Source organism: Myotis daubentonii, chromosome 21 (assembly GCF_963259705.1).
Source record: "Myotis daubentonii chromosome 21, mMyoDau2.1, whole genome shotgun sequence".
Taxonomy (NCBI): Eukaryota; Metazoa; Chordata; class Mammalia; order Chiroptera; family Vespertilionidae; genus Myotis; species Myotis daubentonii.
Window position 1 is genome coordinate 2,009,586 of NC_081860.1, and position 24,371 is coordinate 2,033,956.

General features: G+C 44.7%; 1 protein-coding gene across 2 annotated transcripts; it reads right to left on the reverse strand.

Annotated features, from left to right (window-relative positions):
• Positions 1–4,328: 4,328 nt before the first annotated feature.
• On the reverse strand, positions 4,329–23,252 carry LOC132222875 (zinc finger protein 345-like). 2 transcript variants are annotated; one of them, XM_059678213.1, is made up of 3 exons: positions 22,956–23,252; positions 10,686–10,809; positions 4,329–9,827 (listed from the first exon to the last, which is right to left on the reverse strand). In XM_059678213.1, the coding sequence occupies exons 1-3, from the start codon at positions 22,956–22,958 to the stop codon at positions 7,732–7,734; spliced, it is 2,223 nt and encodes a 740-aa protein (XP_059534196.1). In that variant the 5' UTR covers positions 22,959–23,252; the 3' UTR covers positions 4,329–7,731. The 2 variants fall into 2 exon arrangements, with proteins under 2 accessions (XP_059534196.1, XP_059534197.1); XM_059678214.1 differs by having other exon boundaries at positions 4,329–9,722; positions 22,956–23,251.
• Between the last annotated feature and the right edge of the window lie 1,119 nt (positions 23,253–24,371).

Consider the following 24,371-nt stretch of genomic DNA (forward strand, 5'->3'; position numbering starts at 1 on the left):
CTAACCTACCAGTCGGAGCAACTGCCCGCTGGTGTTCAGTGCACGTCATAGCAAGCGGTTGAGTGGCCTTAGCCCAGCCGTGGGCAAACTACGGCCCGCGGGCCGGGTCCAGCCCGTTTGAAATTAATAAAACTAAAAAAAAAAAGACCGTACCCTTTTATGTAATGATGTTTACTTTGAATTTATATTAGTTCACACAAACACTCCATCCATGCTTTTGTTCTGGCCCTCCGGTCCAGTTTAAGAACCCATTGTGGCCCTCGAGCCAAAAAGTTTGCCCACCCCTGCCTTAGCCTATCATTAGCATATCTGATTGGTTGAATGGCCGATTGGACGACCAGGCAAAATTAACATATTAGGCTTTTATTATATAGGATTTTACTTTTATTATTATCCTATATAATAAAACCCTAATATGCAAATCAACCACACAGCGGAATGACCGATCGCTATGACGTGCACTGACCACCAGGGGGTAGACGCTTAATGTAGGAGCTGCCCCCTGGTGGTCAGTTCTCTGCCATAGGCTGTGCCCACAGCTGGCAAGAGCTGCAGCAGTGGAGGAAGTCTCTCCTGCCTCCACAGCAGTGCTAAGGACCCCTTGGTGGATGTCTGACTGCTGGCTTAGGCCTGGACCCCGCGGCTTAGGCCCACTCCCCACGGTGAGAGGGCCTAAGCCAGCAGGCGGACATCCCCCAAGGGGTCCCGGACTGCGAGAGGGCACAAGCCGGGCTGAGGGACCCCTGCCCGCTGCCCCAGTGCATGAATGTCATGCACCAGGCCTCTAGTTTAAACATATTTTTATTGATTTTGATTTCAGAGAGGAAGGGGGATGGAAAGATAGAAACATCAATGATGAGAGAGAATCATGGATGGGTAGCCTCTTGCATGCTCCCCACTGGGGATTGAGCCCGCAACCCGGGCATGTTCCCTGACCGGGAATTGAACCGTGACCTTCTGGCACATAGGTCAATGCTCAACCACAGGGACCATTCTTTAAAAATATTTTCTTGGTGGTTTGATTTCTTCTATTCATTGTATATTAAATTCTAGACTAGTGGCACTACATTAGCTCCTCGGGTTGTCTGAGATCCGTTCCTATGGCGACATAATGCGATTTCCGCAATGTCACTCACATGGAGTGCATACACAGCAGTAATGAAGTGAAACAGTAAGGAAAAAAATTAGAAGATAACAATTCCTGCCAAACCGGTTTGGCTCAGTGGATGGAGCATCGGCCTGTGGACTGAAAGGTCCCAGGTTCGATTCCGGTCAAGGGCATGTACCTTGGTTGCGGGCACATCCCCAGTAGGGGGTGTGCAGGAGGCAGCTGGTCAATGGTTCCATCTCATCGATGTTTCTAACTCTCTATCCCTCTCCCTTCCTCTCTGTAAAAAATCAATGAAATATATTTTTTAAAAAAGATAACAATTCCTGACCTTTACTTGTGGTAAATAAATAAAAAACAACCATAAAGCACATATGTACATATGTCTAAATGATGGAACTTTTTTATATTTATAAATAAATGGGAGATAGCGATGTAACCACGAAACAATGTATGTCGAGTCCGATGTAACCTGAGGACTGTTATATCAAAACAAATTTTTTTTTAATTAAATTCAAAGATCACCTATATGACATTGGAGAAAAGCTAGCACATTAACACCCTCTAACCCTTTAAGTTCAAATGCATCCCCATTAGACCCTGCTCCCTGATCGCCCCTAACTGCCCTCCCCTGGCTGCCTGATTGCCCCTAACCACCTCTGCCTGCTGACCTGATCACCCCCCTAACTGCTCCCCTGCTGGCCTGATTGCCCTCTAACTGCTCCCCTGCCTGCCTGATCGCTCCTAACCGCTTCTGCCTCAGCCCCTGACACTGTGGCTTTGTCCAGAAGGATGTCCAGAGGACATCTGGTCTAATTAGCATATTACCCTTTTATTAGTTTAGATTTTATGATTTTTAAATCTTTATTGTTGAAAGTATTGCATAGGTCTACCTTTTCCCCCATCAACCTCTTCCAGCTTGCTCCTGCCCCCACCCCCCACCAACCAGGCCCTCATCACCCTTTTGTCTGTATCCATGTGTTATGAATATACACCTTTGAGTTCATTTATTGATCTCTTTGCCCCCACCCCCCATCCCGGCCTTCCCTCTGAGGTTCAATGCTTCTATATCTCTGGGTCTATTTTTGTTCATCAGTTCATGCTGCTCATTAGATAGAGTCCACCTTGAGTGAGATCATGAGATAACTTATCTTTCTAAAGCTGGTTTATTTCACTTAGCATAATGCTCTCCAGATCTATCCATGCTGCTGCCAATGGTAAGCATTCTTTTTCATAGTAGCGTAGTATTTTGTTGTGTAGATGTACCACAGTTTTCTAATCCACTCAGCATTTGGGCTGTTTCCAAATGTTAGATATTGAAAATTGTGTTGCTATGAATATAGGGGTGCATATACTCTTCCTGATCGGTGTTGTTGATTTCTTGGGATACTTTCCTAGAAGTGGGATTACTGGGTCAAATGGAAGTTCCATTTTTAGTATTTTGAGGAAACTCCATACTTTTTTCCACAGCAGCTACACCAGTCTGGATTCCCACCAGCAGAGTACGAGGGTTCCCTTTTCTTCACTTCCTCACCAGCACTTTTTGTTTGATTTGTTGATGGTAGCCATTCTGACAGGTGTGACATGATACCTCATTTTCATTTTTATTTGCATCTCTCATATTATTAGTGACTCTGAGCATTTTTTCATTGATCTCTTCGCTTTCTCTATGTCCACTTTGGACAAGTGTCTATTTAGGTCATTTGCCCATTTTTTAATTGGATTGTTTGTGTTTCTTTTGTTAACTTGTGAGTTTCCTATATATTTTGGAGCTTAACCCCTTATCAGATGTATCATTGAGAAATATGTTCTCCCATGTAATAGACTCTCTTGTTTTGCTAATGATTTCTTTTGCTTGCAAAAGCTTTTTATTTTCATGTAGTCCCACTTGTTTAATTTTTCCTTAGTTTCCATTGTCCTAGGACAGTGATGGCGAACCTTGTGAGCTCGGCGTGTCAGCATTTTGAAAAACCCTAACTTAACTCTTGTGTCGTGTCACATATAGAAATTTTTTGATATTTGCAACCATAGTAAAACAAAGACTTACATTTTTGATATTTTATATATTTAAATGCCATTTAACAAAGAAAAATAAACCAAAAAAATGAGTTCGCGTGTCACCTCTGACACGCGTGTTATAGGTTCACTGTCCTAGATGTATCAGTAAACATATTGCTATGAAAGATATCTGAGATTTATGGATTATGGTTTCTTTTAGGACTTTTTTTTTTTTTGGTTTCACCTCTTACATTTAAGATTTTTATTCATTTTGAGTTTTTTCTTGTGTATGGTGTAAGTTGGTGGTCTAGTTTAATCTTTTTGCATGTACCTGTCCAATTTTCCCAACACAATGAAACAGACTCTCTTGTCTAAATTGTATGCTCTTGCTTCCCTTGTCAAAAATTGAGCACAGTGACTTGGGTCAAATTCTGGGTTCTCTATTCTGTTCCATTGAACTACATGCCTGTTCTTGTGGCAGTACCAGGCTGTTTTGATTACAGTGGCTTTGTAGTATAACTTGATAACTGCTATTGTGATCCCTCCATTTTTGTTGTTCTTTCTCAAGATTGCTGCAGCTACTTGGGGTCTTTTTTGGTTCCATGTAAATTTTTGGAGTGCTTATTCTAGGTCTGTGAAATATACCTTTGGTATTTTAATAAGAATGGCATTGAATCTGTAGACTGCTTGGGGTAATAGGGACATTTTAATGATGTTATTCCGCAAATCCTGAACACAGTATATTTTCCGACTTGTTTATATCTTCCTCTATCTCTATTTTCTTCTTTCCCCTCTTTATTGATTAAGATATTAAAAATGTGTCCTTATCTCCCCATTGTCCCCCATACCCTCACTCACCCCCTGGTGTCTGTATCCATTGCCTATGCTTATATGCATGCACACAAGTCCCTTGGTTGATATCTATATTTTCAATGTCCTCTATTTTTTGGAGCATAGGTCTTTTACCTCCTTGGTTAGGATTATTTCTAAATATCTTAATTTTTTGTTGCAATGGTTAATGGGATTGTGTGTGTGTGTGTGTTTCTATTTCTGAGAGTTCACAATTGTTGTATGAAAATGACATATTCCTGGTTGCTAACTTTGAATCCTACTACATTTCTGAATTTATTATATCTAGTTTTTTTTTTATTGCGTCTTTAGGTACAATATCAGGTCATCTGTGAATGAGAGTTTTACTTCTAATTTGGATGCCTTTTATTTATTCTTCTTGTCTGATCACCATGGCCAGTAATTCCAGTACAATTTGAACAAGAGTGTGAAGGCAGATATTCTGTCTTGTTCCTGTTCATAGGGGATATGGTTTTAGTTTTTGCCCATTGAGTAGGATGTTGGCTGTAGGTCTGTCATATATGGCCTTGGTTATGTTGAGGTATGTCCCTTCTATTCTCACTTTGCTGAGTTATTTAAAAACAAACAAACAGGGTGTTGGATTTTTGTCTAATGCTTTTTCTGCATCGATTGATATGATCATGTGATTTCTTTTACAATCCAGTTTTTTTTTTTGGTCTTGCAATCTATGTATGTGCTGTATCACATTTATTGATTTGCAAATATTGTACCAGCCTTGCATCCCCAGAATAAATCCCACTTGGTCATGATGTTTGATGTCTTTATTGTATCGCTGGACCTGGTTTGCTAAAATTTTGTCAAGGACTTTAGTGTCCAGGTTCATCAGGGATATTGGCCTGTAGTTCTTCTTCTTTTTTCAATATATTTTATTGATATTTTACAGAGAGGGAAAGGGATAAAGAGTTAGAAACATCGATGAGAAACATCAGCTGCCTCCTGCACACCTCCTACTGAGGATGTGCCCACAACCAAGGTACATGCCCTTGACTGGAATCAATCCTGGGACCCTTCAGTCCGCAGGCCAACGCTCTATCCACTGAGCAAACTGGTTAGGGCCTGTAGTTCTTTTTGCCATATCTTTATCTGGTTTTGGAAGTAGGATAATGCTGGCTTTGTAAAACGAGCTTGGAAGTGTTGTATACTCTTGGATTTGTTGAAATGGTGTGAGGGGTATAGTTGTTAGTTCTTTGAATGTTTGGTAAAACTCTGTTTCGGTAAGCCATCTGGACCAGACCTTTTATTTGCTGGGAGTTTTTTGTTTTAATTACTGCTTCAATTTCATTAGTAGTTATTTGTCTTTTCAGGTTTTCTGATTCTTCCTGAATGAGTTTTGGAAGGTTGTATTTTTCTAAGAATATGGGCATTTTGTCCAGGTTGTCCTGTTTGTTGGAATAATGTCCGTCATAGTATTTTCTTACAGTCCCTTGTATTTCTGTGGGGTCAGTTTTTACGGCACCTCATTCTGTGTCTGTCAAGTCCACTTCCCAGTTCTTGCCATTCCCTGGGAATCTTTTCTGATTGTAAATTGTCTGCTCCGCTGCATGTAATTTGTTAATAACAAGTGGGTGCTCTTTGATTTAGTTGTATTTCCAGTTTGGCTCAGGACGAGATGCACAATACATCAGCCTATTCGGCCACCATTTATTTTATTATTATTATTTTTTTTTACCACTTTCTGATCCTTGCTGTTAAAACCAGCCAGAGTGACCGCCGTACAGCTCGCAAATGCACAGGGCAGGCTCCCATCTGGAGCCTGCCAACCCTTCCCAGACTTCCGCAGTGAAGACCCCACTGACCAACGCTGGTTTCACCTTCCCCCATCACTGCTGTCACCTCTCACAAGTATCCTGGTCCATTGTGTACTGTCCTCCACTAGATGCCAGTTCCCAAGGACAGGGGACTCTGTATTTGGGGAATCTGAAACAGTTGAGCTCAACAGTATCCAAAGCCACAGTCTTTATATGTGTTCCTTATGCCCACCCATGGCTGCTGACCCTCCATCCAGCCCAACTCAAGTTCTCATTCCTACAGCCTTCCCTCAGCCCACCCGCTCAAGGAACCTGGACCATGAGCTGGCAGGAACACGTTCACAGGCACCCAAACTCTCTGCCCCCTCAACCGCACCCCCACCAGCACACTATTCCCCAGAATCCAGGAACTATACCCTCATTTCAGGTCTTCCATGCACAGGCAAAACTTAGGGGCGGGGGCACACCAACCACAAATCATCCTCCAAATGTGGAATTATATTGAGACCAATCCTCCCCTTCTGGAAATGCTTGTATTACAGAATGCTCCCACCATTGAAAATAAACAAAACCATATCCTGGAGAATCCATGCTACCTCCAGGACAGCTGGGTGAGGGGGTAGGGGAGAGATGTGCTGTATTTTTAATAAAATGCAAAATAATCCCTAAAATGAAAAAAAAAAAAAAGAGACGTAAACACCAGTGGGTCTCAGGGGTGTGAATGGGTTGGTGGGAGGCAGGATTTTCTAAAGATGAACTGATTTCAGGGCCCATACCATCAGGGGGCTTCTCCCAGATACAGAAGTAGGTTCATTTGCAGCAGGCTAGGTGCCTGGGGGGTGGGAAGGAGCAGGCTGGAGAGACCTCTGGATGCAGACAGAAGAGCCCTGGCCAGTACATCTCAGGCACACACAGAACCCCGATCCCTCCCAGGGCCTTGCCGCTCTGCCAAACACTGGGAAGGGCACAGTGAGCCCACCTGCATTGGGAACATCCCAGGAAAAGGCAGGAGTGAGCAAAGCTGGGTTGTATCGGCAGAGGCCCCATCTCAGGGCACCAGGGTGAATGTTTGGATTTTTTGGTAATCCTCACCTGAGGATATTGTTCCATTGATTTTCAGACAGAGTGCAAGGGAAGGGGGAGAGGAAGAGAAAGATTGGGAGTGACATCAATGTGAGAGAGAAGGAAAAATTAGATGCCTCCTACAAAGCTCCATAGAGGCCAGGATCAAACCTGCAAATAAGAACCACAAAGTCATGCAGTCTTTATTTCAAGGCCGTGGGCAGCAATGCACTAAAAGCCAATACTGGTCAAAGAGTGATTTCCTGGCATTATGCTGTCCCTCCTAAAGCACAGAAACGTTGGGATCCACACAATATCTGTAAATTATACAACATAGACCACAATAGTGCTTGAAAATCATCCCTGGGGGTGAATATAACCAAGAAAATTAAAGGTACTAAAGAAAAAATACCTTTACTAAAGATCACAAACCAGAAAACATGACAGAAAACCGTTTGCAGGTTGGTGAATCAGAATTTGAAACAATTCATCACAGCATAATGTGAGAACCACATGTCCCTGACAAAGGCCGCACGTCTTAGCTGAGGAAAGTGCCCTGTATGAACCCTGGGTCAGGTGCATTACCTCCTCGGAGATAAATGAAGATCCTGTCAGGAGCGGAGGGTTCCTAATGCTCTCAAGCACAAGTGACAACACAGAATACATTTCCCCTGAGCACGTAGGGGTTGGGACTGATACACACTCTTCAGGAGACCCAGGTGGTAGAGGGAAAATCTCTTCAGCCACAAATCAATCGGGTAGAAGACCTGGGCATGTTACAAAGTGCAATGCACCTCGTTTAAGCTTCACCTGTACTGGAAACATGAGGAATCTAGAAGAGTGCATGTTCCATTAAAAGAAGTTTAAATTCAGGAAAATAGGTTGCAACGAGTCTCCTTCAATGTTGTTATTCTAAGTGAATAAAAGGAAACATTCCCTGCACATTTAACACTTCTCTCCAGTGTGAACTCTCAGATGTTTATTAAGGTTGGATTTTTGGCTAAAAGACTTCCCACATTCAGTACACACATGTGGCTTCTCTCCAGTGTGAACTCTGAGGTGTCTAGTGAGGTGAGCCCTTGTACGAAAGGACATCCCACATTCTCTACACTCATGTGGCTTCTCTCCAGTGTGAACTCTGAGGTGTCTAGTGAGGTGAGCCCTTGTACGAAAGGACATCCCACATTCTCTACACTCATATGGCTTCTCTTCAGTGTGAACTCTGAGGTGTCTAGTGAGCTGAGTCCTTGTACGAAAGGACATCCCACATTCACTGCACTTATATGGCTTTTCTCCTGTGTGAACTCTGTTGTGTTGTTGGAGGTTAGACTTGTAACGGAAGGATTTCCCACAATGTCTGCACTCATATAGTTTCTCTCCTGTGTGAACTGTGAGGTGGTCAGTGAGGTGGGTCTTTTGACGAAAGGACATCCCACATTCTCTACACTCATATGACTTCCCCCCAGTGTGAACTCTGAGGTGTCTAGTGAGCTGAGCCCTTGTACGAAAGGACATCCCACATTCTCTACACTCATACGGCTTCTCTTCAGTGTGAACTCTGAGGTGTCTAGTGACGTGAGCCCTTGTACGAAAGGACATCCCACATTCTCTGCACTTATATGGCTTTTCTCCTGTGTGAACTCTGTTGTGTTGTTGGAGGTTAGACTTGGAACTGAAGGATTTCCCACAATGTCTGCACTCATATGGTTTCTCTCCTGTGTGAACTCTGAGGTGGTTAGTGAGGTGGGGCTTTTGACGAAAGGACATCCCACATTCTCTACACTCATATGACTTCTCCCCAGTGTGAACTCTGAGGTGTCTAGTGAGCTGAGCCCATTGAGAAAAGGACATCCCACATTCTCGACACTCATACGGCTTCTCTCCAGTGTGAACTCTGAGGTGTCTAGTGAGCTGAGTCCTTGTACGAAAGGACATCCCACATTCACTGCACTTATATGGCTTTTCTCCTGTGTGAACTCTGTTGTGTTGTTGGAGGTTAGACTTGGAACTGAAGGATTTCCCACAATGTCTGCACTCATATGGTTTCTGTCCAGTGTGAACTCTGAGGTGTTCAGTGAGGTGGGCCTTTTGACGAAAGGATATCCGACATTCACTGCACTTATATGGCTTTTCTCCTGTGTGAACTCTGTTGTGTTTTTTGAGGTTAGACTTGGAACTGAAAGACTTCCCACAATGTCTGCACACATATGTCTTCTCTCCAGTGTGAACTCTCTGGTGTTTAATGAGTGAAGGTCTTTTTCCGAAGAACTTCCCACATTCATTACACTGATACTGCTTTTCTCCACTGTGAACTCCCATATGTCGAATGACATTAAAGTTTCGTCTAAACATTTCCCTATACCTGTTACACTCATAAATCAGTTCTCCAGAACACACACCCTGACACTGAACAACTTTCAGGTTGTGGCTGGCAGCATTTTCACATTCATCCCACCGGTGATGACTTTTTCCACTGAGAAATTCCTGTGAAATCTCACTGCCACAGTGTAGCTCCTCAGTGTTGAGAATGGCCTGGTGCCAGAGAAGCTCTGAGTTGGACTGCAAGTCTTCCCCAACCTCCCTGCTGGTTGAAGGCATCAAAGATAAGGAGAAGCTGCACCTGTTCACAGAAGAGGCCCTGTCCATAGCTTCTTTCCAGGGCCCCTCTCCACATTCATTCTTTTGTTGCTGGTGAGGGTTTGCACTGAAACAGAATTCTCCAACACATGCGTCGCTACAGAAGGCTTTCTGCTCAAAGTATGCTGCATGTGACCCAGTCGGGTGCAAAATATGTTGTAACACAGAGAAACACCGCTTACAGAGATGGTTCTTATGGGTGACTGGAGCTGTCTTAGAAGTCTTGACCTGTGACTTGCCTTGTATACGTACTCGCTGATCAGAACAGGCCTCCTCATCTTCTATTTTATGCCAACAACCTGAAAAGTGAGAAATGGAGAGGAAATGAATGTTGAATGTGGTGGCAGGGGGAAGCCCCATTGCAAAAGTGTGTTGCACATCACACATTGGTGCCATGCAATTGTCTGAAAAATAAGAGATAAGCAGGAAGGATTAATAAGAGGCTCTTGTGACTTTCTTGGCTAATGAAGATCACAAAACAGGGAGGCCTCACCAGAAATATGACACAAACACGGCAAGCACCAAATGGATGAGAATATGGATCTCCAGCTCATCCTTCAACTAACAGCATTCTGCACGTATTGTTTACCGGGGATGTGGGGGGGGGGGGGGGGGGGAGCTGTGCAAGAAGTTGTTTAGGTCTTACTCCAAGTAAAATTCAATAAAGGAGTAGCTGGTTTCAAGGACTAATTAGCACATGTATGCACATATCACATGTACAATTCAACGTTGCAGATTATTGCAGAGGCACCAATGCAGATGAACAGGTGATGAAGAAGTGAGTAGTCTGCACTGGGCCAGAGCTAAACAGCTTGCTATAGTATTCAGGGAAGAGAATATTACATACATTTGAATGGGGGCCTTACCAAAACAGCCCATGGTTTATGTAGGTAAAGACCATAATGTGGCACAAGAACGCGTACCAAGAGAAAGAGGGCAGAAGTATAAGCCATGCATGTGGACACTGTCAGCCTCCCATGAAGAGAAAGTGCAAGCTGGGACCCATTAAACTCACTGCTAGGCACTTGACTCCCTGACACTTCCTGTACTTTTTGAGGTTACGGGTGTTAGGGATGTTCCTGGAGTCCTTTACTCAGGGCTCCCCATCCAGCTCATCCCTGGCAGCCACAGAACGTTTGACAGGACAGTGGAAGACATTAGCAGAGGCCATGTTCTCGCTGTGGGAGAGGGAAAGCTACGCCTGAGGTGTAAAGAAAGAGAGGTCATCACCTCAGGACACTGGGAGAATGTGAAGATCTTACCTACAGATGATACAAGGACAAACATTTCCAGCATCACATCGTAGTACAGAAGTCTCTGAGTCTCATCCAGCATCACCCACTCCTCTTCATAGAAGGCAATGGCCACGTCTTCAAAGTTCACATCCTGTCATAACGGGGACAGTACAGCCCATGATCAGATTCACTCTTAAGATTATAAGTCTGTCATAATCCCCACCCTCCACACCCATCTGCTCTTTGCACGCTTCACATCTGAGAAAATACCAGGCCTTCATCCCATGAAAGCCACTGTCTTCTTATTTTCCTGCTGATATTTTTCTTCCCACAACAATGAAGGCAGTTCAGCAGACAGAAGATACCTGAGCTCTGGACCTCCCAGTATGCCACACTGTCTCTTATCCATAGAGTGGGTGTCAAAATATAGGTTAGTGAGGGATGTAGGCCACAAAGACAGTGTAATTTGATACTCTTCTTGTCAGGATTTAGCATTGTAGTCCCTCCGATTGTTCCTCTAAGACACCAAAAACATGGTATCACACTTCATCCGCTTGATCCGAATCCCAAGGTGCTGAGGCCATCACTCTTCACAATCTGCTGCTCATAGTTTTTGAACAACACTTCTCTCACACAGCTTCTTTCCCAGACGCACAACTTCAAAGGTAGTGCAAATTTGTCGTGGCGTGGATATATTATTTCCTAATCACCTCTTTTCCAAAAATATAGGTCCCCACCTCCATAATCTATTTCTCTCTTACCCTTCACCCTTACCCATGCCAATGGAGATTTACAAGCCTGGGTAATACTGATGAATGCTATCTCATTCCCATCAACCAGTGTGTCACTCCCAACAACAAAAAGCAGGTGGTTAGTTAAATGGCACCTAAGCTCTTAACCTAAATTGTAGCACCCACACACCCCTCTTTACAGGCAATTACCCTAAAATTCACCTTACTGTTCCATCCAGGCACCACCAGAAATGGACTCTTCCTTCATTCACTCTTATGTCAATGTCATGGTGCTGTGGCCATGAATTCACATTCCCTCTCCAAGTGCACATCACTCCATCTACCACACCTGTCTCAAACCTGCACTTCCACAGCTCCTGCCCCCATACTCATCTCCCGGCCTTTACTTATTACTCAGCATGTGTGGTCCAGAGGATGGTTGCCAAACTGAATCAGGATCAAGTACTGCCCAGATTCTGATAGTCCACACTCATAGTGGCAGCCTTGATGGTGCTATGTAGGCCTCTCTCCATGACCGTTTTTTTTCCTTCAACCCTAACTATTAAGAGCAACAATCAGATCTCAGATATCCATAGCCCATCTCCTGTTATGCTGCACTTGATGTCCCTTCACTAGTCACAGCCAACATTCCTCACTTAACCTTCACTCAAGCCTCAGCCCTGATGGCCCTCTGCACCATGCCCAGTGAGTCTCACTCAGGCCTCTAAGCCAGTGATGGTGAACCTATGACATGCATGTCTGAGGTGACAAATGAACTCATTTTTTTGGTTCACTTTTCTTTGTTAAATGGCATATAAGTATCAAAAATATAAATCTTTGTTTTACTATGGTTGCAAATATCAAAAAATTCCTATATGTGATACGGCACCAGAGTTAAGTTAGGGTTTTTTGAAATACTGACATGCCGAGCTCAAAAGGTTCACCATCACTGCTCTAAGCTAATCCACAAAACGAACTTCAACTCCCCACAGCCAGGCCACACTGAGGGTCACAACAACATCCTGGTGAGAGTTTAGAAAAGGTGTATGTACCAACCCTAGACTCTTGTTATTTGAATTACTCTTCGGCCTCCAATTAATCTCAGGTCCACTCATCTTTTGAAGGTATTTGCCACTGTAAAATGACTATTTCTCCACCACACTCTACATGACAACTTCTGTCCTTATGACAACCACCTCCCACAAACAGTGGCCACAGCATGAAAGCCAGTCCTGGTGCAGAATGTGAGGCTATTGATAGGCCAGCAAGCATTTTACCCTCTGGCCTCGCTCATAGTGTGCAGCGGTTGCTGGGCGCCAGGGAGCCTCCCGCCAGCTGGGTGCTAAAGGCGTTGTGGCTATCCAGACATCTGATAAGAGGACTCCTAACAAGATATTGTCACTGTAACCCTTAAATATCTGGATCATTACAGTTACCTCTAAATTTCACAGGATATATAAAGAAATCTTCACCCAGTCTGAGGAGCAGCAGCCACGTGCAGCCAGCCCCCATCAAAGGAGTAGCAGCTACATGAGCAGTCCACCCCCGTCCAAGGAGCAACAGCCACGCAAGTAGCTCGCCACCGTCCGAGGAGCAGTAGCCATGCGCAGCTGCCCCCATCCGAGAAGCAGCAGCCTCTTGAGCAGCCCACCCCAGTCTGAGGAGCAGCAGCTGTGCAAGCAGCCCTCTCCCACCCACCAGAGGAGCCACCACTGCTGCGAACAGCACCCACTATAGGAGCCACTGCCAACTGAGAAGCAGCTGCTGCCGTGACGGCCCAATGGGCAACTGCAGCCCGAGGAGCCCCTGCCACCCAAGGAACAGGCCCTGCACAAATCGACATCTAGGTCTGTTGGTGAGATCAAAAATGGGTAGACAAAGAAACCCCCAAAGGAAAGAAAAGGAAGCATCACCAGATAAGCAGCTAAGTGGAACAAAGGCATGCAATATGTCAGAAAAAGAATTCAGAATAAGCGTCATACAGTTGATAAACAGGATGGATGAAAAAAAATCAATAACTTATGTAAGAATCAAGAAGAAATAAAGAATGAAGTAGCTGCAATAAAAAACACCATGTAATGTTTCAGCAGTAGAGTAGGAGAACTGGAGGACCAAATTAGCGAATTAGAAGACAGGGAAGCAGAACACAACCAAACTGAACTGAAATTGGAAAAAAAAATTAAAGACAGGAGAGCCTAAGGGAGCTATGGGACAACATGAAACGATAAACATACAAATAATAGGGGTGCCAGAACAACAGGAAGAGGAACAAGGGTTAGAAAACCCATTTGAAGAAATAATGTCAGAAAACTTCCCAGGCCCTGACCAGTTTGGCTCAGTGCTAGAGCTTTGGCCTGTGGACTGAAGAGTTCCAGATTCTTTCCGGTGAAGGGCATGTACCTTGTTTGCAGGCATATCTCCAGTGGGGGGTGGATAGGAGGCATCTGATCGATTTTTCTAACTCTCTATCCCTCTCCCTTCCTGTCCATAAAAAATCAATGAAATATATTTAGAAAAAAAAGAGAAAACTTCCCTGATGTGGAAAAGAAAAAAGTCATGCAAGCACAGAGAGTCCCAAACAAGATGAACCCAAAACGACCCACACCAAGACACATCATAATTACCATGGCAAATGTTCAGGACAAAGAGAGAATCATAAAGGCTGCAAGAGAGAAACAGAAAGTTACGTACAAGGGCTCTAAACCATTAGATTATCAAATGACTTCCCAACAGAAACACATCAGGCCAGAAAAGAATGGAAGGAAATTTACAAAGTGATACAAAGAAAGGGACTAAATCCAAGAATACTCTCTCCAGCAAGGCTATCATTGAAAATTGAAAGGGATGCCGAAACCAGTTTGGCTCAGTGGATAGAGCGTCAGCCTGCGGACTGGAAGGTCCCAGGTTCGATTCCGGTCAAGGGCATGCATGTACCTGGGTTGCGGGCACATCCCCGGTGGGGGATGTGCAGGAGGTGGCTGATCGATGTTTCTCTCTCATCGATGTTTCTGACTCTCTATCTCTCTCCCTTCCTCTCTGTAAAAAAATCAATAAAATATATTTTGTAAAAAATAATAATAAAAAAGAAAAAAATAAAGAAAAAAGAAAAAAAAGAATGGCTCCTAAGCCATTCTTTAAAAAAAGGAAGGAAGGAAGGAAGGAAGGAAGGAAGGAAGGAAGGAAGGAAGGAAGGAAGGAAGGAAAGAAAGAAAGAAAGAAAGAAAGAAAGAAAGAAAGAAAGAAAGAAAGAAAGAAAATTGAAGGGGAAATAAGGATCTTCACATACAAAAAAAAAAGCTAAGGGAGTTTATCACTACCAAGCCAGCAATGCAAGAAATGCTAAAGAGAGTGGTGTAAAAAGAAGAAATAAAAAGGGAAGAAGGAACACAGGCACAAAAAATAAAAATGGCTACAAACAACTATCAGTAACTTTAAACATAAACAAACTAAATGCTCCAATCAAAAGACATTGAGCGGCTGAATGGATAAAAAAAAATTACCTATATATATGCTGTCTACATGAGACACACCTCAGAACAAGGGATTCACACAGACTGAAAGTGAAGGGATGGAAAAATACCTTTCAGGAAAATAGAAATGAAAAAAAAAAAAGCCGGGGTAGCAATATTTACATCTGACAAAATAGACCTCAAAATAAGGGCCATAACAAGAGATAAAGATGGCCACTTCATAATACTAATGGGAACGATATAACAAGAGGAGACAACCCTGATAAAAATATATGCACCCAATGCAGGAGCACCAATTACATTAAAAATAACTCCTGGAAGATATCAAGGGAGAGATCGACAACAATACAATCATAGTAGGGGACTTTAATACACCACTGACATCACTGGATAAATCCTCTAGACAAAAAATCAGCAAAGAAACAGCAATCCTAAATGACTCACTAGATCAGATGGACTTAATTGACATCTTCAGAACATTTCACCCCAATGCCACAGAATATATGTTCTTATCAAGTACACATGGGACATTTTCAAAAATAGACCACATATTGGGTCACAAGAAAAGTTTCCCCAAATTGAAATCATATCAAGCATCTTCTCAGACTACAATGCCATAACATCCTATCTAATAAAAGAGAAACATAGTAATTAGCCGAAACTTCGCTGCTCTTCCCATTGGCTAATCAGGGCAATATGCAAATTAATTGCCAACCAAGATGGCAGCTGGCAGCCAGGCAACTGATGCGAACAGGAGGCTTGCTTGCTTCAGTGATGGCGGAAGCCAAGCCTCCCCGCCTGCCGCTGCCGGGCTCTGAGCTGCTCTCTAAGAAACATTGTTACAAATACAGAAGCTAAACAAAACCCCAGATACCTGCTTTCAGCCAGACGGGATCTCAGAGCTGGAGTCGCAACAAAGTTTCAAATACAGAAGGTAAACACAGCCCAGAAACCTGCTTTCAGCAGCCGAGGTCTCACAGCTGAAGCCGGCTCTCAGCTCCAGTGACAGCCATAAAGGTAAATAAATCCCAGAATAAAAAAAAAAAAAAAGGAAAAAAGGAGAGGTTGGGAGCTTCAGTCACCCGCCAGCCTGAAAACGGCCCTCAGCGCCTCACCCAGACTGGCCAGGCACCCCAGTGGGAACCCCCACCCTGAAGGGGGTGTGACCAGCTGCAAACAGCCATCATCCCCTCACCCAGGCTGGCCAGGCACCCCAGTGGGGACCCCCACCCTGAAGAGGGTGTGACCAGTTGCAAACAGCCATCATCCCCTCATCCAGGCTGGCCAGGAACCCAAGCGGGACCCCCACCCTGATCCAAGACAACCTTCAGGGCAAACCAGCTGGCCTCCACCCAAGCACCAGGCCTCTATCCTATATAGTAAAAGGGTAATATGCCTCCGGGATCAGTGGAGCAGCGAGGCCTCCCAGAACCGGGATCAGCAGAGCAGCGAGGCCTCACTGTCCCTGTGTCACGCGGAGCCGCGAGGCCTCCCAGCATTGGGATCAGCGGAGCAGCAAGGCCTCCTGGCCCATGGAGCAGCGTGACAGGGGGCAGCGCCCAAACCCCGATTGCCCTGCGGCTCTGTGTGTGACAGGGGGCGGGGCCACAACCTCCCTATCCGCCCTGCTCTGTTTGTGACAGGGTGTGGCACCCCAACCCCACCATGGGCCCTGCTCTGTGTGTGACTGGGTGGAGTCACAACCTCCCCATCGGCCCTGCCCTGAGTGTGACAGGGGGGAGTGCCCAACCCCGATTGGCCCTGCTCTGTGGGTGACAGGGGGCGGCGCCCAAACCTCCCCACCGACCCTGCCTTGAGTGTGAAAGGGGGCGGCGCACAAACCCCCCAATCGGCCTTACCCTGAGAGTGACTGGGGGTGGCATCGCAACATCCTGATCGGCCCTGCTCTGTGCATGAAAGGGGGGAGCTCCCAACCCCCTGATCAGCCCTGCTCTGTGCGTGACAGGGGGCAGCGACCCAACCCCCTGATCGGCCGGGTCTGTATGTGACGGGGTGGCACCACAACCCTCTGATCCGCCCTGCTCTGTGCATGACGGGGTGGTGCCGCAACCTCCCCATCGACCCTGCGTTGAGTGTGACGGGGGGTGGCGCCCCAACCCCACAATCGGTCCTACCCTGAGCGTGACTGAGGGTGGCATCACAACCTCCTGCTGTGTGCATGACAGGGGGCGACGCCCCAATTCCCCAATTGGCCCTGCTCTGAGCCCAACCAGGAGCTGCGGGGCAGGCACCTAGGGATTGGGCCTGCCCTCTGCCACCGGGAGTGGGCCTAAGCCAGCAGGTTGTTATCTCCTGAGGGGTCCCAGACTGTGAGAGGGCACAAGTGGGGCTGAGGGACACCCACCCCCAGCCAGTGCACAAATTTTTGTGCACCGGGCCTCTAGTTAGAAATAAACTACAATAAAAACAATCCAAAAAATTCAAACACTTGGAAGCTGAATAGCATGCTATTAAACAATGATTGGGTTACCAAAGAGATCAAAGAAGAAATTAAAAACATCACGGAAACTAATGATAATAAAAACACAACAATCCAAAATCTATGAGAAACAATGAAAGCAGTCCTGAGAGGGAAGTTTATAGCTCTACAGGCCTACCTCAAAAAACAAGAAAAATGGTAGTAAATCATCTATTCTACCACTTAAAGAATTAGAAGAAGAGCAACAAGAAAAGCCCAGAGTGAGCAGATGGAAGGAGATAATAAAGATCAGAGCAGAAATAAATGACATGGAAACCGAGAGATGGTTCTTTAAAAGGATAAACAAGATTGATGAACCTCTAGAGAGGCTCAACAAGAAGCAAAGAGAGAGGACCCAAATAAACAAAAGCAGAAATGAAAAGAGGCAAAATTACATCAGACCCCACAGAAATACAAAGGATTGCTAAAAAATACTATGAACAACTCTATTCCAACAAACTAGACAACCTAGAGGAAATGGACATATTCCTAGAAAAATACAACATTCCAATACTCAATCAGGAAGAATCTAAAAATCACAATAAGCCAATAAGTATAGAAGAAATTGAAGCAGGCATCAAAAAGCTTCCATCAAACAAAAGCCCGGGGCCAGATGGCTTCACAGGGGAGTTTTACCAAACCTTCAATGAAGAAATAAAACCTATCTTCCTCATACTATTCCAAAAAAGTCAAGAGGAAGGAACACTTTCAAGCTCATTCTATGAAGCCAGCATCACCCTAATACCAAAACCAGATAAAGACAACACAATGAAGAGAATTACAGGCCAATATCCTTCATGAACAGATGCCAACATCCTCAATAAAATTCTAGCAAATTGGATCCAGCAGTACATTAGAAAGATCATACACCATGACCAAGTAGGTTTTATCCTGGGGATGCAAAGATGGTACAACAACCGCAAATCAATAAACGTGATACATCACATAAAAAAACTGAGACATAAAAATCACATAGTCATATCAATTAATGCAGAAAAAGCATTTGACAAAAATCTAACACCCTTTCTTGATAAAAACTCTCAGCAAGGTGGGAATAAAGGATCATATCTCAACATAATAAAAGCCACATATAACAAACCCACAGCCAACATCATACTCAATGGGCAAAAACTAAAACTATTTTCCCTAAGAACAGGACCCAGACAAGGATGCCCATTCTCACCACTCCTACTCGATTGGAAGTACTAGCCATTGCAATCACACAAGAAGAAGGAATAAAAGGCATACATATTGGAAAAGAGGTAAAACTGTCCATATTCGTAAATGACATGATACTGTACATAGAAAATCCTAAAGACTCCATCAAAAAATTATTGGACTTAATAAATGAATTTGGCAATGTAGCAGGATACAAAATTAACACCAAGAAATGTATGGAATTTCTATACACCAATAGTGAACTTACAGAAAAAGAGACTAAAAAAGCAATCCCGTTGACCATCGCACCAAAAATAATTAAGATACCTAGGAATAAACTTAACTAAGGAGGTAAAAGACCTATACACGGAAATCTATAGGGAACTGAAAAAACAGATAGAAGACATAACCAGATGGAAGAACAGACTCTGCTCATGGATTGTTAGAATCAACATCATTAAAATGTCCATACTACCCAAAGCAATCTATAGATTTAATGCACTTCCCATTAAAATACCAACGGCATGTTTCACAGATCTAGAACAAACATTCAAAAAATTCATCTGGAATAAAAAAAGACCCCGAATAGCTGCAGCGATCCCGAGAAAGAAGATCAAAGTAGGTGGGATCTCAATACCAGATATCAAGCTGTATTACAAAGCCACTGTTCTCAAAACAGCCTGGTACTGGCTCAAGAACAGACATATAGATCAATGGAATAGAATAGAGAACCCAGAAATCAACCCAAACCACTATGCTCAATTAATATTTGACAAAGGAGGCAAGAACATACAATGGAGTCAAAACAGTCTCTTCAATAAATGGTGTTGGGAAAATTGGATACATGCAAAAAAAATGAAACTAGACCACCAACTTACACCATACACAAAAATAAACTCAAAATGGATAAAGGACTTAAACATAAAACAGGAAAACATAGCCGAAACCGGTTTGGCTCAGTGGATAGAGCGTCGGCCTGCGGACTGAAGGGTCCCAGGTTCGATTCCGGTCAAGGGCATGTACCTGGGTTGCGGGCATATCACCAGTAGGAGATGTGCAGGAGGCAGCTGATCGATGTTTCTCTCTCATCGATGTTTCTAACTCTCTATCTCTCTCCCTTCCTCTCTGTAAAAAATCAATAAAATATATTTTAAAAAAAACCAAAAAACAGGAAAACATAAAAATACTAGAGCAGTGATAGCGAACCTATGACACACGTGTCACAGGTGTCACACGAACTCATTTTTTTTTAAAATATATTTTATTGATTTTTTACAGAGAAGAAGGGAGAGGGATAGAGAGTTAGAAACATCGATGAGAGAGATCGATCGGCTGCCTCCTGCACACCCCCCAGTGGGGATGTGCCCGCAACCAAGGTACATGCCCTTGACCGGAATCGAACCTGGGACCCTTGAGTCCGCAGGCCGACGCTCTATCCACTGAGCCAAACCAGTTCGGCCGAACTCATTTTTTTGGTTGATTTTTCTTTGTTAAATGGCATTTAAATATATAAAATAAATATCAAAAATATAAGTCTTTGTTTTACTATGGTTGCAAATATCAAAAAATTTCTGTATGTGACACAGCACCAGAGTTAAGTTAGGGTTTTTCAAAATGCTGACACGCCGAGCTCAAAAGATTCGCCATCACTGTACTAGAGGAATCCACAGGCAGCAAAATCTCAGACATATGCTGAAGCAATCTCTTCACTGATACAGCTCCAAGGGCATTGGAAACTAAAGAGAAAATAAACAAATGGGACAACATCAAAATAAAAAGCTTCTGCACAGCCGAAGCCAGTTTGGCTCAGTGGATAGAGCATTGGCCTGTGGACTGAAAGGTCCCAAGTTCGATTCTGGTCAAGGGCATGTACCTGGGTTGTGGGCACATCCCCAGTGGGAGATGTGCAGGAGGCAGCTGATCGATGTTTCTCTCTCATCAACGTTTCTAGCTCTCTATCTCTCTCCATTCCTCTCTGTGAAAAATCAACAAAATATATTTTTTTAAAAAAAGCTTCTGCACAGCAAAAGAAACCATCAACAAAACAATAAGAAAGCCCACTGCATGGGAGAACATATTTGCCAATGTTATCTCTGATAAGGGTTTAATCTCCAACATTTACAGGGAAATCATACAACTTAACAAAAGGAAGATAAACAACCCAACCAAAAAATGGGCAGCAGACCTAAATAGATACTTTTCGAAAGAAGACAGAAGGAAGGCCAAGAGACATATGAAAACATGTTCAAAGTCACTAATCCTGCAAGAGATGCAAATCAAAACGACAATGTGGTACCATCTCACACCTGTCAGAATGGCTATCATCAACAAATCAACAAAGGACAAGTGTTGGAGAGGATGTGGAGAAAAAGGAACACTCGTGCACTGCTGGTGGGAATGCAGACTGGTGCAGCCACTGTGAACAGTATGGAGTTTCCTCAAAAAACTAAACATGTTGGAACTCCCATTTGACCCAGTGATCCCACTTTTAGGAATATATCTCAAGGAACCAGAAACACCAATCAGAAAGGATATAGGCACCCCTCTGTTCATAGCAGCACAATTCACCATAGCTAAAATTTGGAAACAGCCTAAGTGCCCCTCAGCAGATGAGTGGATTAGAAAACTGTGGTACATCTACACAATGGAATGCTATGCTGCGGTAAAAAAGAAGGAATTCTTACCATTTGCAACAGCATGGTTGGAACTGGAGAGTACTGTGCTAAAGTGAAATAAGCCAGTCAGAGAAAGATAAATATCACATGATCTCACTCATTCTGTAATATAATGACCAACATAAACTGAAGAACAAAAACAGACATATGCCGACGCGATAACTTCACCGATACAGCTCCTAGGGCAATGGAAACTAAAAAGAAAATAAACAAATGGGACGACATCAAAATAAAAAGTTTAGATCCAGAGACAGAGAAGCATCGATCAGACCATCAAACCTCAGGGGGGAAAGTAGGGGTGGGTGGGGTTAAGAGGGAGAGATCAACCAAAGGACTTGTATGCATGCATATAAGCCTAACCAATGGACACAGACAATAGGGGGGTGAAGGCATGAGTGGGAGGGTGGGGTAAATAGGGGGATAAGGACACATATGTAATAACTTCATCAATAAAGAAATTTTTTAAAAAAAGTAAAAGAAAGCCAGTCCTTAGGTTCATGCTGTCACTTCTGAGCTACTACTACCATGACCAATTGACCATGATTCCCTGTATTAAAGTGATCCACACTCCTGGCTGACGTGTCTCAGTTGGTTGAGCACAGACCCATGCACTGGTGAGGTCACATGCCTGGGTTGGGGGCTGGATCCAGAGTAGGGGTTGTGCAGGTGGCAACCAATCCTTGCTTCTTGCGCATCCCTGTTTCTCTCTCTCCCTCTCCCTTCCTTTCCACATCTAATATCAATAAAAATATACATGTATTTTAAAAAACATGACTGCAGGTTCCTGATTCAGCTCACTCCTCACTGCAAGACTTTGCACATTCTGGACCCTATGTCTGGAGGACCTCGCACTCATTACACTGGTTGCCAGAAACAAGGTCCACGTCATGAAGCCCTAGTCCTGGCCTTTGGAGTCAGGGCTTAGTGTCTGTTCCAAGTCCCCAGGTCCAAGGGCTACAAGAGCAACTGGACAGTCCCAGGACTGTACAATCTCAGAGGCCACAAGGGGGTGAGGCCCTGAAAGAAGCTCCACAAACCCGTGCACCTAATCGATTCTGCACCGGCAGGAATTTGTGGGAAGAAAACGGCCTGTTGAGAGTCTGGCACCCACCAGGCTCTATGGCAGCGGTTCTCAACCTGTGGGTCTCGATCCCTTTGGGGGTCCAACGAACCTTTCACAGGGATCTCCTAAACACACCCTGCATATCAGATATTTACATTACGATTCATTACAGAAGTAAAATTACAGTGATGACGTAGCCACGAAAATAATTTTATGGTTGGGTCACAACATGAGGAGCTGTATTAAAGGGTCGCGGCACTAGGAAGGTTGAGAACCGCTGCTCTACAGGCTCAGGCTGCTCAGTGCCCTTGCCCAGCCCAGAGGCCAGGTGCCCTCCAGATGCCTGTGTTATCTGGGGGCTCAGTCCTCAGGGCTCACTCTGCCAGCTCCCTTATCATTTACAGGCCTTCCCCTTCCTGCCCACAGCTGCTGTCCTCTGTCTTCCAGTCTGTCCTTCCTCTGAGCAATGTTAGGAAAAGTTAGAATCCGGCCTCAGAAAATTCCCTCTTTTTTTCACAACCATCTAGGGCCCAGCGTTCTGAGAGTGAAAGTAAAACTCCTCCTGCAAACCCTCACCTCGTCTCTCTGCTGCCTTCACACCCACAACAGCCCGGGTCCCGAGTCCTCCCTGCGCAGTCGCCCCATCACGTCCTGACAAGACGGCCCTGCAGCCGTTCACCCTCTTCCCCCATCAGCCCCGTGTCACCCACGAGGGACTCACCATTCTGAGCGCGGGGACCTGGGCGGCGGGACCTGAGAGGCCGGTCCCCCAGGCTGGAGGGTGAAATGGGGTCCGGCTGCGGGGACGCTGTGAGCAGAGAGGAGTCCGGGAGGCACGGGGACCCCAATCTCGGGCTGTTGGGGCTCCAGGAGCCTCAGACACACCCCGCACGGCAGGCGCGCTGCCTCCCAGGCCGCCTCCTCCTCCCGACCAGCGGCCTGAAGCCTGGGAGTCTGTGAAAAAAAACCTAAAAGTTTAAAATGGCCACCGCGAGGCGGAAGGCGGAAGTCCCGCCCTGACCGGATACGCAGATACGGAAATGCCCTTTAGCACCGCCCACAAAGGTGCAGTTCCTTCTGGGTAATGTAGTTTTCTCAACCTCTCAGGGCAGGGCTAGCATCGCAGCCAATGACTTAGGTGAATAAAGGTGTTGTGGCAGAGAGAGTGACGCCTGGGGAGGGAGTAGATGGGACCAGAGGCCTGGCTAACTGCAACGGACTGACAGAGCTCCGAGGAAAAGAGGGTGGGGAGGACTGGAAGAGATCCACCAAGAATATATGCACAGGGGGAAATTGGAGGCATTCGTAACAGTATCAACAGGAAAAAAAAATACACGTATTTTTAAGAATTTTAAATAATGAAGCCCAGCTGGTGTGTCTCCATGGTTGAGCATTGACGTAGGAAACCGGAACTCATGGTTCTTTTCCTAATCAGGGCACAACCCCCTAATCAGGGGTTGCAGGCTCAGTTCCCAGTGTGGGGATGGTGTCGTGCAGGAGGCAGTTAATCAGTGATTCTCTCTCATCATTGATGTTTTGTTTTTTTTAAAATATATTTTATTGACTTTTTACAGAGAGGAAGGGAGTGGGATAGAGAGTTAGAAACATAGATGAAAGAGAAACATCGATCAGCTGCCTCCTGCACCCTCCTACTGGGAATGTGCCTGCAACCAAGATACATGCCCTTGACCAGAATCGAACCTGGGACCCTTGAGCCCGCAGTCCGACGCTCTATCCACTGAGCCAAACCAGTTAGGGCATCATTGAAGTTTTTATCTCTCCCTCTCCCTTTGACCCCCTAAAATCAATGAAAATAAATTCAATAATGTATATACATATATGCATAGCCCAAAGACATAGACAATAATGTGGTGAGGGGCTAGAAGAGGTGGGGGCAGGTGAGAGGGAGGATAAAGGTAAGGGGTATGGGGGAAATTTGGGAACATCTGTAATACAGTCAACAACAGTAACAAAAGAATAGTGTGCACAGTCAGTGTTGCTCAGTGGTGGGGTGTGTACCCATGAAGCAATATATCACGGGTTTGATTTCAGGTCGAGGCACATGCCCAAGTTGGCGGCTCCATCTTAGGAGGTTGGGCAATGCAGGAGGCAGCTGATTAATGATTCTCTTTCATCG